General features: G+C 35.1%; 3 protein-coding genes across 6 annotated transcripts; 1 reads left to right on the top strand and 2 right to left on the bottom strand.

Moving 5' to 3' along the window:
- Positions 1-177: 177 nt before the first annotated feature.
- Spas (spastin) lies at positions 178-4,894 on the bottom strand. Of its 4 annotated transcripts, none has more exons than XM_076896216.1 (8): positions 4,766-4,800; positions 3,779-4,052; positions 3,519-3,689; positions 2,735-2,995; positions 1,542-1,894; positions 1,122-1,453; positions 735-1,045; positions 179-542 (listed from the first exon to the last, which is right to left on the bottom strand). In XM_076896216.1, exons 2-8 carry the CDS (start codon positions 3,906-3,908, stop codon positions 379-381), a joined length of 1,722 nt encoding a protein of 573 aa, XP_076752331.1. In that variant the 5' UTR covers positions 3,909-4,052; positions 4,766-4,800; the 3' UTR covers positions 179-378. The 4 variants fall into 4 exon arrangements, with proteins under 4 accessions (XP_076752307.1, XP_076752331.1, XP_076752316.1 ...); XM_076896209.1 differs by lacking the exon at positions 4,766-4,800 and adding an exon at positions 4,823-4,894 and having other exon boundaries at positions 180-542; XM_076896192.1 differs by lacking the exon at positions 4,766-4,800 and having other exon boundaries at positions 178-542; positions 3,779-4,500.
- Positions 4,895-5,277: 383 nt separating this feature from the next.
- Prp39 (pre-mRNA processing factor 39) lies at positions 5,278-10,506 on the top strand. Its single transcript, XM_076900468.1, has 13 exons — positions 5,278-5,405; positions 5,637-5,761; positions 5,861-6,091; positions 6,171-6,638; positions 6,714-6,891; positions 6,982-7,232; positions 7,322-7,447; positions 8,227-8,375; positions 8,461-8,866; positions 8,932-9,096; positions 9,180-9,566; positions 9,648-9,934; positions 10,003-10,506. The coding sequence occupies exons 1-13, from the start codon at positions 5,357-5,359 to the stop codon at positions 10,298-10,300; spliced, it is 3,120 nt and encodes a 1,039-aa protein (XP_076756583.1). The 5' UTR covers positions 5,278-5,356; the 3' UTR covers positions 10,301-10,506.
- A 1,179-nt stretch (positions 10,507-11,685) lies between these two features.
- Positions 11,686-14,751, bottom strand: LOC143426815 (uncharacterized). The gene is made up of 3 exons (XM_076900479.1): positions 14,358-14,751; positions 11,926-14,242; positions 11,686-11,856 (listed from the first exon to the last, which is right to left on the bottom strand). The coding sequence occupies exons 1-3, from the start codon at positions 14,556-14,558 to the stop codon at positions 11,708-11,710; spliced, it is 2,667 nt and encodes an 888-aa protein (XP_076756594.1). The 5' UTR covers positions 14,559-14,751; the 3' UTR covers positions 11,686-11,707.
- Between the last annotated feature and the right edge of the window lie 69 nt (positions 14,752-14,820).

The raw sequence follows: 14,820 nt of genomic DNA, 5'->3' as shown, positions 1-14,820 counted from the left end.
TAAAGCTATTAATAATTACAGTGTTGCTGCTGCAATACGATTTAAAAAACAGTACTTAGCAAGAGCGTCTTTTCCAATATCATAACATTTTCTTTCTATATATACATATATATGTGTATATATATATATATATATATATATATATATATATATATATATATATATATATATATATGTATATATAGATGTTATTCATAAATTAGCATAGAAAATGTAAAAGCTGCTATATTTACACTCTGTAATAATTAATATCGCAGAAGATCACTTTCGTTCTATTTTTCATCATTATATTTTTTTGCTCTTCTTTACTGTGAATGTGCCAATATTTTAACATAACTTATTTTGAAAAAGCCTTGTACTTCGATTGATTTTTAAGAATCATAGACTTACATCACCGTATTCAAAACTCCATTTTTCATAAGCAGCTAAACTTGCAGGTGATACAGATCTACGAATTCTTTTAAGCGAATCGCGAAAATCTTGCATTGTAATGTTGCGTACGGAGTTAAGATCCAATTCTTTTACTTGATCTGGATTGAGTTCTGTACAATATTAATACATCTTTGTTTACGAACTATAAAATACGGTATTTTTTATATATAATGAATAATAATAATTTTTATTTATAAGACTGTCTGGTCTAGATTTTTGTTATCCATTCAGTCTTCCAATTCAAATGATTAGGAACTAACAAAAGAAATAGAAAAAAAAAGAATAATGAAATTTGAATTTACCTCTGATAGGGCCAAGTGCTGCATCCTTTGCTAGACCCGTTAAATCACTCCCAGAATAACCCTCCGTTAAAATTGCCATTTCGTTCAGTTCTTCTGATGTTAAAGGATCATTGTGTTTAGCTAAAAGTCGTTTCAGTAACATAATTCTTGTCCGTAAATCTGGTAATGTAACATATACACGTTTTGTAAATCTTCTCAACGCAGCTTCGTCTAATTCTTGTGGCCTATTTGTTGCAGCCATAACAAGTACTCTTTCTTCCGGATTGCACGGCAAACCATCAAACTCAACTAAAAATTCTGTTTTCAATCGCCTGAGTGATAATTAATTGTAAATTAGATAAATGTATCGATTGTTTTGCACGAAATTGTTAATTTAAATAGATCTACCTTGAAGCCTCATGTTCGTTATCCCTGCGTTCACTTAACAATGAATCCACTTCGTCAATAAAGATCACAGATGGTTGTAATTCTCGCGCAATAGCAAAAAGAGCTCGTACTAGCTTCTCTCCTTCTCCAACATATTTGGATGTAAGACTAGCAGCAGATATCGAGAAAAATGTAGCATTACACTGAGTAGCCACAGCTCGCGCAAGTAACGTTTTTCCATTTCCTGGTGGGCCAAATAATAATAATCCTCTTGCTGGCGTTCGTAAACCGGTGAATAATTCTGGCCTTAACGAAGGCAAAATGACCATTTCTTGCAATGCTTGCTTTGCAGTCTATTTTATAAATACATACATATATAAATTATATTATATGTTTTCTTTTCTTTAATGTAGTATATATAATTGTGAAATATCTACAAACTTCTTGACCAGCAATATCCTCCCAATGTACCGCCGTTCCCCCCTCCAAAATCTCGTCGAGTATAACTTGTGCAAGCTTTGGATCTACACCTTTTAAAATGGGTACTTTTCTTGTAGGCGTTCCCCTATTACTATTTGATGTGGTAGGTGTTCCTGGTCTTCTGATAGGTGAACCATTTCCAGGTACGGATAATTGTCTTTTCACTGACGGTGGTGTAGATGACGGTTTGATAGGTGTAACTCGATGACAAGACTGGACTGGTACCGAACGTCCCATACTGCGTGGTAATGTTTGACTCTTACTTATAACAGTACCCATTCTTTTTCCAGGAACAGACAGTTTCCTTCCAGACGCTATAAGAACATAAAATGTATAAGACGCTAAAAGTAAAATTATTATATATTTTAATGTTTGGTACACTCCTTTGTCAAGTCTATTATATAGAGCTATTGCAAAGAATAAAATACAAGAGAAACATTTCACAATGTAAAAGATGTAAAATGGTCAACATGATAGAAGTCGATTTAAAAAAAAAAGGAATAAAATATATTTATTATGGTAATATGCGCGTGTATGCAATTAAAATGTACTCATCTCAGCAGTATGCATAAAACATGATTAAAACATTAAGAGCATTCAAACGTTAATATTGCATATTACACTTTCCAATTAAAAAGTTTTATATACATATACGTGAATAATAGAATTTTTTTCAATTCATGACATATATGGAAACACTAAATGTAATGTAATAAAACAAGTATAAATATATTTTTCTAGGAAAATAAATGTAAGAGATATTTTTAAAAACTATTTTAACATGTTTCTCTCAAATAAAATTTTTAATTTTTATACAAAGCATACATTCATGCGTATAGAACTAATTGTTCTTCTTGATTCATTCATTATTTTATATGTATACGTTTTGTCACGTACAAATAAATAATTCTACATTCCTAAATTACATATTTAAGTAAATATACTACATTACTTAGTATGACAAAACTACATTATAAGAATTAATTATAAGAATTAATACGACATGCTTACATTTACTACTTGTTGCATTACATCAATAACTAATATCGAGTGTATATGTTAACAATGGAATATAGGCAACGTTTTTAAGGAAGCAATTAAAAAATTACGCTGAAAGTCTGCATTGTAAGCCCAAAACTTCAGACAAACAGTACCTTCAGAATGGGCAGAATAGTTTTTTGGTGAACGTGGCCTTAACTTGGGAATTTGGGTACATATATTCTGCCCTATGTTCACTGTTTGTGTACTGTTTGTGTTTTTAGTATGATTTGTATTTAAAGAAGACCGAGTTGTTTGTAATGTGTGTATATTACGTCGGGTCCTCAGATTCTTTCCTGGATGTTCGTAGTCCACTTTATTTCCAGGAGCGTGGTATTCATTGGAGATATCCAGGTTTTTCAGCTCACACACACTCACTACAAAAAGGAAAAACATTCTCTGCCATGCTGCAGTAGGCTAAATAGCTAATTACAGATTTGTTTTGTAAATTTTGTTAATTTTAGTTTAGATCGTAAACTATTCAACTAGTATTAAGATTTGAAATAAATGCTCTCACAAAATGGCTGAATAGAAATGCTGCTATACGAAGTTTGGCTACTAGTTTGTACACAAAAATTTGCATCGCTTATGAGAACGAAACATATTGTGCCAAAAATGAAACCATTGAAAAAAGGGATAACGCGCGCATGCATACACGCACAGATACATTCACGCATAAATTTACACGCACTTATACACGCACACTCACGCACGCACGACATTATTGAACAAGTAACACATGAGCATGCTAGATACATTAATATTGTTTTATTTCTTAAGCTGTACCATTATGACATTTAAGAATAATTTGCGACTGGAACTATATCCTATACAATGTGATCAATGCGATCGGATCAGCTTAAGAAATGGGCTTACATTTAAATATACATTTGTACAAACCAAGGAAATCAAGTCTGTCCTTTGCCATAGCCAGATTAGTGCGCATTTTGTCATGAAGTCTTTGTGCGTGTTCCCACACTTCCCCTCGACCACCAGTACATTCTACGGCTATTCCTTTTTCTAATTCTCCGATGCCTTTTTTATAAAGTTCGATTGCCATTTCTTTCTGACCTGATGGAAAAGATTTTGGGGAAAATAAGGAATTAAAGGAGAAAAAGCAAACGTACGCCAAGAGAAAGTGTCTCAGTTATAATCCTTACCTTCGTTATCTTCGTCAATTTTAAGCGCTTTACTGATGAACTCAAAAGCTCTCCGATGATGATGTTTTTGTTTGGCAAGTAACGGATCACCAGGACCAGGACCGATGGATCTTCTAGGCACTTGCGACATCCCCTCGTTCTCGGTTTGTCCAGTAATAGTTAAATTGTTATTTAAATGTTCGCTAGACTTTTGACCAACAACGATCTCTAGTTGGCACGTCTGCTTGGAAGCTTGCCTTCGTTGAATCAGTTGAGACGTAGATGTATATAAATACTTAAATACCACAAATAATTGATAAAGAAGTGTCCTCAGAACGTTGAACAGCAATATCAAAGGGAAAGAAACAATATAGAGATTCCGTTTGTGTACCGACGGCTGAGGGGTGTCAAGAAAGCGGTGGTTATGATGATAATGATTATGATGATGATTGCTGCAGTTAATGGTGGTTGTTGTTTTATCGCTATTCTCATTCTTAGTCACGCAGAGCTTTTTCGGCGACTTAGTACCGTACTTTCGTATTGGACGCCCGCCATCGCTGTAAGACATTTCCTATCGCAAATTTTTGAATTCGTATGGTACAAAGTACACTTATTATCGCCAAATAGAATTTCCGCTAAACATTCTGACATTCCCAACGTTCCGCAGATATTTAGGCACGAAAAATTATTTTCAATTTCTCTGATACCGTTTTTTCGTAAGACATTTCGGTAGCTCGGTACATTAATTTCGTTTCCCCAGGAATAATTGCTGAGTAAAGACGATCGTTTTCACTGACGAGAGAAAAGAACGACAAGGTTCATGGAATTGACGGATTATGAGCGAAATAGAATCGTTTGCGATCCTGTTTAGCATCGCTTGTTTTGATTCACGTTCAACTTGATACATCGATGCGTATAACGTGGAGTTACGAACATCAATAAACGCAGTTTTATAGAAAATTGTGTGTATACAAAAATATATACGCAGAATACTTATTTTACATGCACCTTAGTATTTACTTGCTTTACTATGTTATGTATGTATGTATGTATGTATGTACGTACGTATTCGGCACAAGATAGATTACTTTACGCACTTGCGCCCTTTATCCTACCCTCTTGCACATGCGTGTACTTACATATATATTTAGATACCTTTGGTACCCTGTTTATTCGTACAATTCCAATTTCCTTGCATATTTCACTTTATTTGGTAACTTGTTGTTTAGTTTTGCAACAGTTCAGTCTTCTCCATCCAATTATACGCATACGTATATAATAATGTATAAACTTTATATATATTTATTGGATTTATACGCACGGATTTATATAACAAAAATGTTACATAAAAGTATGTAGCAACAAAAAAGTGACATTCGTTTGATTTCTAAGAAAAAAAAAAAAAAAAGAATACTCTAGTGTATTTCATATTTCCCGGGCTAGTAATTATTATCGATTGACGGTAAACAATATATAAGTTTATCAGTCGTATTATAGGCATTAGTGCGCAAGTAGTCTACAGAGGGTGTTTCCTAACATTCTGCCGCCATTTTATTCAGTTCTGCGTTTTACATTCCAGAGATTGCATCGCGAGGCAAGATGTCGTCCGCAAGTGGTGATGAAAGTGAGATCACTTTAAATGAACTCGGTAAGAGGATGATATCTTTGAAAGAAATTGAATCTGGCACGCCGTAATATTGCGTATCGTTGATATTTACGACAATTTACGTGATACGGAACAAAAATATTTGTACACCCGGCAGCAGACTAAAGACTTGCAAACCGCCATTAAAACGAATGGCGTCTCGTACGCGCATGTAACGTTGTAAATATCTCGGTGAAACTTTTCCGACTATTTTGTATTCTTTTCTCGTTTCAGTGCGACTTACAAGATCTAGCCGGGCACGCAAAACTACGGTGGTAGGAAAGAAACCTCCTGTGAAGAAACTTTTAGCAAGGGCGGCAGGTTCCCCGAAAAAAGTCCAAGAAATCGAAGAAGTCGAGGTGCGTATATTCCACGATACTATAGATAGTTCTGGTAATCATCGAGCCGATGTAACCGACGACTTTATTCAATAGAAATAACTGGTTATAATTTTTCAGGAGGAACCTGTAGTGCAAGAGGAAGTTGTTATGGAAACCATTCCAGAGAATGGAGTGCAAAGATTCGGTGACATTATTATTGAACAGCAAAGCGAAGATGATACATCTATGTTACACTTAGAGTTAGAAGATTCTAGCGATACTACTGTTCACGAAATTAATATGAATCAGAATGTAGAAATATCGATTCAAGAAGCTGTACCTGATTTAGAGACATCCGTATCCCAAATTGTAAATAATTTATCGTATTTGATTATTTAAACATTTCTAGATAATATTTTAATGGAATCATTTGTTATGCTTACTTCAGGATCATTCTAATATGGTATCGGATCCTATGATTATCGAAGAAAGTAGCGTAGATAAAGTTGATATGCTAAGCGAACGAGAACAAATGGACATGGAAGGGCAAGACATTAGCAACGATGAAACTAATCAACGCGTGTTAATACATTATCAAGAAGTCATGAATGACGATGGGGAAACAATAACACAAGTGACAGAGATATTAGAGACAGAGGAGATTGAATCTGAGATAATTATGAACGATGGCACTGGATTAGGAGTCATGGAAGTAGAGTGTCAACAAGAAATATCAGAAGGTATCGAAACGGTTACAGACAAAATTGTGCCTGATACGGACACAACAGGAATGATGGAAATAACAGAAACAACAGATGTTGATATGGAATGCTTACCCGAAAATGCTATGAAAAAAACAGAGCCTGATACAGAAGCTGTATCTGAAGATGAACTACCCACCGAAGCTACAGCAAAGGTATTTTCTTGTACAACACAAGTCTTGTATCGTATAATATCTGCAGTTTGTAATGTTTCAACGTTTAATACGCAGGAACCTGAAACAGAAGCAGTATCTGATGAAGAATTACCAGCGGCAGCTCCTGCAGATTTAGGGGAAACTGAATCAGTTTCCGAAGATGAATTACCAATGGACAGTGAAAAGAAGAAAAAAATTGGAATAAAGGCAATCTGTAAAACTCCTGAGAAGAAGAATAAGATAGAAGGCACAAGTAAGTGACAAGAAGAATGTGTTTATTTGAGTTATCTGATTCTTGTATCAGCAGAATCTATTTACCTTAAACTATATTTACTTTCTACAGATAAACGTAAATTAAACGCAGAAGGCGAATATGATCCTAGTTCACCGACGTCTGAGAATAACGATGAAACGCCGGCTAAAAAAGTTGCACTTTCAACCGAGGCAGACGCAGGGGATAGTAAACAAGAAGCTAAACCAGCATCACCAAAGAAGAAAACATTACCGGAATTGGAAAAATACTGGAAGGCCGTTAATGAGGATCCATCTGATTTCACGGGGTGGACGTATCTTCTTCAATACGTCGACCAAGAAGTAAGCTGAAAAATAGAAAAAACATAAAAATTAGATACACACGCGCGCGCACACGCACACACATATACATGTAGAACGTTGTTACGCAGAACGACGCAGAGGCTGCACGTGAAGCTTATACCAAATTTTTGGAGCGTTATCCATATTGCTACGGTTACTGGAGAAAGTTTGCTGATTACGAGAAGAAGAAGGGCAACCCCGATAATGTCCAAAGGGTGAGTCAACTCGTTTACCATTTTTATTAGGTCTATTTATCATTATGATATCATTTAATTAACGCAATCTAATGAAAATAGCTCGAGTTAGGAAGACGCGTGGGCAGTGTGCACGCACGTAAATATGGTTTTCCCTTCCAACAGCCTAGCACGTCTTGCGGCACCTATACGACTCTCTCCGTTTACCAAATAGCTAGTTACTTAATTATTCTGCGATATCTACAAATATTATTGCGAATATTACTGTTTTACTTATCTATACCGTTGTATCGATATTTCTACGTGCGATACGTAAGTCAAGCGAAGGCTAGTTTCAATTTGCGATATTACCGTGCAAGAAATTGTGTGTAATATTTACTGTAAGCATTTGTGTACACATAGCTTACCTACAGAAAGTATTGTAACTTAAGCATAAGATGCGGTACCTTACTTAATGTAAGTAAGATTGGGTTGGGTGTTAAATCAAAGTCAGAAACAAAGACTTAGGACGTGAACATGCCAGAGGGGGAGCAAGAAAAAGTGGCGGAAGACACAGAGGCACCCAGATTGGAACACTCCTTGACTTTAAGGTGAATGCACAATGCTCTGCAATCTCTGTGTTAATTAAATCTCTTTATTTACAGTACGCGTACGATATGTGAGTATACGTTGCTAAAAACCGTAATGCTTATCGAAAGCTAAAAAAAACAAAAAGAAAAAAGAAATAGGTATAAGTCTACCCGCCACCAGCCCAATCGCTTGTAAACTGTTCTAAATGTGATTACAAACAATTACTACAGGTATTCGACCAAGGCTTGAAAGCTATTTCGCTCAGTGTCGACCTTTGGCTTCATTACATCAACCATTGCAAAACCGTCTATGAAAAGGATGAAGAGAAGCTTCGAGAACAATACGAAAGGGCCATCCAGGCATGTGGTCTTGAATTTAGGTGCAAATTTTTTTCCACTTTATCCACTTTTATTTAAATGTCTTTAAATATTTATAAATTAATACGTGCATTTACTTTTACCTAGATCTGATCGTCTCTGGGAAAGTTACATAAAATGGGAGTTGGAGGGCAAACGTCTAAGCAGAGTAACAGCACTGTACGATCGTTTACTGTGCACACCTACACTCGGTTACATTTCTCATTTCGATGCGTTTCAAGAGTTTGTTTCTTCGAATTTACCGAATCGTATTTTAAATGTTGACGATTTTCTTGCGCTGCGTGCTGAAGTGAAAGCACTTTTGAAATCGGATGATAATACTTCTACTTCAGCAGCGGATGATGCACCACCTGGAGAAGAGCCACCACCACATGAACTTCCACCAACTGATGAAGAAACCCGTGCTATCAGAGAAAAAATTATTAGCAGTAGGCGTAAAATGCACAAAGCTAACATTAATGCAGTGGCCGCAAGATGGTCGTACGAGGAAGGCGTAAGTACAGACATACATAATGCGAGACAACTTACACTCTTTAATATTTCAATTTTACTTTACAGATTAAAAGACCATACTTTCACGTTAAACCTTTGGAACGATGTCAGTTAAAAAATTGGAAAGAATATTTAGATTTTGAAATTGAACAAAAAGACCAGAATCGCATAGTCATCTTGTTTGAAAGATGTTTAATAGCTTGCGCATTGTATGATGAATTTTGGATGAGAGTAAGTTTTATTTATTTTTTTCTGATTCATAAATATTTTGACGTTTAATTAATTCACTAAGTATTTAAAATATTATCCTATAGTTTGTTCGTTATTTGGAATCCTTAAAAGGCGATAATGTGGAAAAAATACGAGATGTATACACTAGAGCTTGTATGGTGCATCACCCGAAGAAACCAAATTTACATCTACAATGGGCAACATTTGAAGAAGGCCAGGGTAATTTCGAGAAAGCGGCAAGCATATTAGAAAATATTGATAACGTAATACCAAACATGTTACAAGTGGCATATCGAAGAATAAACTTAGAACGTAGGAGAGGAGATTTAGATAAAGCTTGTACATTATATGAAAATTATATTAGCAATAGTAAAAATAGAACTATCGCGAACAATATAGTAGTAAAATATGCCCGATTTTTGTGTAAAGTAAAGAATGATGTGGACAAGGCAATTAAAGTACTATTGAAGGTATGTCGAAGGTATATTTATAATCCTTGCAATGTATGCAATTTTACCTATTTATATTATACACATTTACATATTTATTAGGCCACAGAAAAAGATAAAGACAATCCAAGGCTCTACTTACAATTGATTGATTTGGGAATGCAAAGAACTTCCGTCGATACTCAAGAAATCGTGGGATATATGGATATGTTCATAGAGCGAGAGCATGCCGATCTTGAACAGAGAGTACTTTTCGCACAACGTAAAGTAGAGTTTCTTGAAGATTTCAGCCCAGATATTCGACAGGTATTAAAAGCGCATGAACAGTTCCAAAAGTGCATCAAACAGGCGAAGGAACGAAAGAAGACGAAAAACGATGATACCAAAACGTAATTATTACATTTACAAGATAATGTCGATGAAGTTTGCCAACTAATTCTCATGTATTATTTTACAGAGATACTACCCCTCCAAAGAAAGTTAAAACTGGAGATCAGTCTAACGTGCCACCTCCGCCCTCGGTAAGCTCACAATCATCGTATCAGTACAGCAGTGGCCCAAGTGGACCCTATCAGTCGCAGCAACAATTTCAAAGTGGACAATATAGTGGTCAAGGTGGATACCAGCAAGGTTATCAACAGTATCCACCTCCTTCTGATCCGAATTATGCCAATTATCAGAACTGGCAATACGGTCAGGGTGGACCACAAGCATATGGTCCGTACAATCAATGGGGATCTTATAATTACTATTAGTGGATAATACAACGTTTCTCTCGTATCAGCTTTCATTGCGTTATTGTATCTATTGTACATTTCACGATCTTTATTTTTTCGTCCAAGGATGATCGACAAAAAAAAAGAGAAACAAAATTCTTTCAAGTTCCAATGACACATCAGTGACCTGACACGAATAGTAATAATACATATCGTACTGATGTTCTTTTTCAATACAAATGATCCTTTGCACGAAGTTCTGAAGGTATTTTAAATGATACAACAGTACGGGAAATACGAAAAGAAAAGAATTTTCGACTCTCTTTCTCTTTCACTCTCTCTCTTTCTCTCTCCCTCTGTCCGATGTTGAATATATTATTATAGTTATAATATAATACATGTAGTTGACAGAGTGACGTGGAATATTTTTCAACTACACTATCTTCATTGACTTTACATGACGTAACATTCGGTTTTTAATTTTATTCCGTGACGTTGCGTAATTCTTCAAAACAGCAAGCTAACAGTGCATAAACGTTACCTACGACTTATAATAAGTATCTTTTCGCGTACTTAGTTCATAATATTATAGATTCCTTTGCTGATGTGCGTTGAACGTATTGCTTAAAAAAAAGAAAAAAAAAAAAAAAAAAAAAAATGATATATATGTAAATGAGAAAATAGATTTGAATGTCCTAAAGAGACTATGTAAGCGCACTACATGAAATATTCACGGAATAAATATGGTCAACATTTGTCGGTACATTATTGATAAACGGAATTAGTCAAGGGACAAAACTATATTTCTATAACAATTGTTCTCCATTTCTGAGTTTGGAGTTTCCCGTAAGTTGGTGTATATAAATTATATACACGATAAAATATTTTTTTTGTAAGTAAAGTTTTATAATTTGTAAATTACATAAATGAAATTTGAAAATTATAAAACAGTTCTGATAACAACTGTTAATTTAGAACACCATATATTTATGATTGACAAAATGAGAGATTAATTTCTAATTATATCTGAACTGATGTTTCAATTCACTTGCTACTAAATTAATATCGTTAAACAATTACGTTTACGATAAATTTTCAATATTCGATGGTTGTATTGTTCGGATTACTTATAAGAATTATTAAAGTATAAGCAAGTGTTGGATGTCAAGGTAAACACGTAACATAAAAAATACACAATGTTTATAACAAATATGCCTCTTTCTTTTATTTATAGAAACATTGTAATTCTAAATAATTATAATTGTGGTAACTTTATATGCGCATAATATGTAATGTTTGATCGTTGGATACATGCTACACGAAACATACTTGAAACATAAGCGATTAACATTCGTGCTAAGTTAGTAAAAACAAAAAACAAAAAATATAATTTTACTTCAGAGAAGTTAATCTCATTAGAAGACTTTAACTTATTAAACATCTTTATTATGTAACTATAGCACTCGTTGGCTCTGCGTTAACTCCACAGGTATCGTCTCCTCTGTAAACTCTGTAATATCCGCGCTCGCCCCAACTTAAGCCCCAACTGTTCTTTATTATCCAATATGGCAGTTCTTTATGAAAGAGGCGATATTCTGGAAAATAATATTATATAAATATGTAAAGTCTAATGTATGATCAAATTCGAAAAGTATAATACGTACTGCTAATGCCGTATCCTACAATTAAAACTCCGTGATCTAAGTTGCTGGGGTTACACAAAAAGTGGGGTAGATGCGAAACTCCTCCGAGATAAAACTGCATGCCATTAGCATTGATTGCAATTGAAATCGGCCCATTTTTAACTAACCACTGTGCCATTTCCGTCTCGTTGGACGTAATATTTACAGATGAAACAACCTGCACCACAGTTTCGGTTCTATTGATACGGCACTTTTCATTCATCCCGTCATACGGATAATCTGTTTCTGATTCGAGACCACCCAACCCTTCTATAGCCTTATACGCATTAACCATGTCTCCCCCGCCGCATCCTTCATCTAATACGTCACAATCAACCAATTCTTGTTCGGATAACGACAACAGTTTTCCATGTTTAATCGCATATTGTCCTTCTACATTTCCCGTTACGGAAAATGCCCAACACGAGCCGCACTGACCTTGGTCTTTTACAGGTGTAACTACACCACGATCACGCCAGTCGAACTTGGGCGGTAAAGGAATGTTTGGTATTGCGGCTTGTGTAAGAGGTATATCATTTTCTTGTCTTAAATCAGGTCGAAAACCTAAATAATGAGCTTTGAATTCTTTAGGTGTTAAATCTGCAAACTTCGTCACACCGTACTCGGCTGTTCCTCGCTCGAATGTTCGTAATTCTTCGATACTTCTTAGATTTTTCTTAAAGATTTTAAAGCGATCCTGTTTTTCTTTGGCCGAAGAGTATGATTTGTCAAAATTCTTAATGAAATCTTCGAACAAAGTCTCGTCTTTGATCTCTTGAGCCATCTTCAACATTTTTTGATTATATCCACTTCCCCGCAAAGATCGTTTTTTATTATGTAAGTTACAGTCAATGGTAATTTTTGGATTTCCCTTATCTATCCATGGCTGAGACCATATGGTAAACAAACATTCCTTTATTTCGCTTCCTTCTTTTAGTTGACAGTTAGCTTTGGTGCCTTTTGGACAATTGCTTGTACCCAATTTAACTCTTATTTTGTATAACATTCCAGATACTACTTGTTGAGAAGCTTCAACAATTTGTACTATCATAGGTTCATTTGAACCTTCAGAATTTTCAGAGAATTTCATCAATCCTTTAGCAGCAAGTTGTTTTATTTCAGGATCATTGACATCCTTACTACTAGGTGCACCAGCAAGTATTTCTCTTTTATTTCGATAAGAGCCACCTGATTGCTTGATCGTAGAATCTACTTTTTTTGGATAAATGATATCTTCTTTAACTTCTTCCCTATTTACTTCCGAATTCGAACGTGTTTCTCTTGTGGGTAAATCAAAATCTTTCAGAAATTCATTAAATTCTTTAGTTTTGTCCTCAAATCCTTTAACTGACATTGTGGTATCATCATCGCTCCTATTTATCGAAACCTTTTGAATAAGTTGTTCCGTTACCTCTGATTGACCTGGTTCTTCTGACTTTTTGGTTGTAACGTGAGTATAATTATCAAGGATATCTTTTAAATTCTCAATAGCTTCCCATTTTTCAGGATTTATTCCTTCTCCCTGAGGTGCCGGTGTTACAAGTGCTTCGCTATTTAATATAGAATAAGAATTGGTATTCTTTTTAATTTCTGTATCATCATGTATAGTGCAATTGTTTTTTATTATTCTTCGGGTGGATTGTTGCCAAGGTTGTTCCTCGAATGTAACTAAACATGTTTTGATGGGAAGATTTAATTGTATAGAGCATTCTGTTGTTGGCTGTTCCACTGCATTTTTTAAACAATCAGATTCTCCTACATGCAACAGAATTTGGTACTGTATAACATTCGATGAAAGTGGTACAGTTCGGGTTACTTTAATAATGTCAATCACTTTGTGCTTGAAATCATTTTGTATCGATTCATCCATAGAGCGTACCACTTGTTCTCCAAAAGCAGCTAACCCAGACAAATTTGGGTTTAGCTCATATGGACATCCTGGGCAATAATTTGGAGCGGAGGCTCTCATCGCTATGAATGGTCTATCATTATCCCGATCTCCATTTTTCTGGACTTCATGATCCAGTTCAACACTCTGATTAGCGATAACTTGTTTCTCTATATTTTCAATAATCTGTTCTTGATCTTGATTATTTTCTTGCACTTGCGACGGTTCGTCTTGTATCGATTGGGGGTACAAATACATGCATTGTATAGACTCCCTCGAAACTTCGATATCTCCAAGTTCATATTGTTTCACTTCGACGGTGCATGCCTCTCGAGGGCAAGGTTCTAATGCTTCTTTGCAAATGGGCTTCAAATCAAATGTGAGCCTGTATATTACATACGGAGACTCCTCCTAAATGATTTAAGAAATTAAACAGAAATTAATGGAGATGAGTAACATTTTGATTCTTATAATTACTGGTAACCGAAAGTTGCATTGTTTGTTAGACGACTAGTAGAAAACGTACCAATTTTTGCGCTCTAATCAGGTTACCGCCCTCATATGTGTGATGCGTCGGAGAATCCTTGTTCAAAGAATTCAAGGCACTTTGAATTAGAGATTCTGGTACATTTCGTATTGGTTTGCTGACCGGATCAGAGGATACGAGAATTGAATTAAAAAGAAATAAAAATAATATGCGCGTAACATATTGCAGTAAGTCTGCCATCTTACTGCATATACGGTACGATGTTGACTGATGTTGACCTTTAACTGACGCAGTTAACTCCTTAATCAAGACTTTTTATGCTCCTTTACATTATCGAATTAAAAATGATAGTCAACTCTTAAACTCTCGCGTGAATTTGATCGCAGCACTTTTTATGCTGATGGTTCATTCAACACAAATGACAGTATATTAACAAGGATTTTGACAAGGACGAATAAGTGATGCATCCGTAACAATAAAAATAGAGATGACATGTACACGT

This window comes from Xylocopa sonorina, chromosome 1 (assembly GCF_050948175.1).
Source record: "Xylocopa sonorina isolate GNS202 chromosome 1, iyXylSono1_principal, whole genome shotgun sequence".
Lineage (NCBI taxonomy): Eukaryota > Metazoa > Arthropoda > Insecta > Hymenoptera > Apidae > Xylocopa > Xylocopa sonorina.
The sequence above is the reverse complement of the archived record's forward strand: the minus strand, read 5'-3'. Positions and strand labels throughout refer to the sequence as shown.

Bases quoted from the DNA above. Each gene is read 5' to 3' on its own strand.
- Prp39 (XM_076900468.1), top strand. From the start codon at position 5,357: ATGTCGTCCGCAAGTGGTGATGAAAGTGAGATCACTTTAAATGAACTC. The intron at 7,233-7,321 runs GTAAGCTGAAAA...GTTGTTACGCAG, and splicing joins TTCAATACGTCGACCAAGAA to AACGACGCAGAGGCTGCACG. The intron at 9,935-10,002 runs GTAATTATTACA...ATTATTTTACAG, and splicing joins AAAAACGATGATACCAAAAC to AGATACTACCCCTCCAAAGA.
- LOC143426815 (XM_076900479.1), bottom strand. From the start codon at position 14,558: ATGGCAGACTTACTGCAATATGTTACGCGCATATTATTTTTATTTCTT. The intron at 14,243-14,357 runs GTACGTTTTCTA...TAAATCATTTAG, and splicing joins TGATTAGAGCGCAAAAATTG to GAGGAGTCTCCGTATGTAAT. The intron at 11,857-11,925 runs GTACGTATTATA...ATTATTTTCCAG, and splicing joins TGTAGGATACGGCATTAGCA to AATATCGCCTCTTTCATAAA.
- Spas (XM_076896192.1), bottom strand. From the start codon at position 4,325: ATGTCTTACAGCGATGGCGGGCGTCCAATACGAAAGTACGGTACTAAG. The intron at 1,895-2,734 runs GTACTGTTTGTC...ATGTTCTTATAG, and splicing joins CTATTCTGCCCATTCTGAAG to CGTCTGGAAGGAAACTGTCT. The intron at 1,454-1,541 runs GTTTGTAGATAT...TTTATAAAATAG, and splicing joins AGGATATTGCTGGTCAAGAA to ACTGCAAAGCAAGCATTGCA.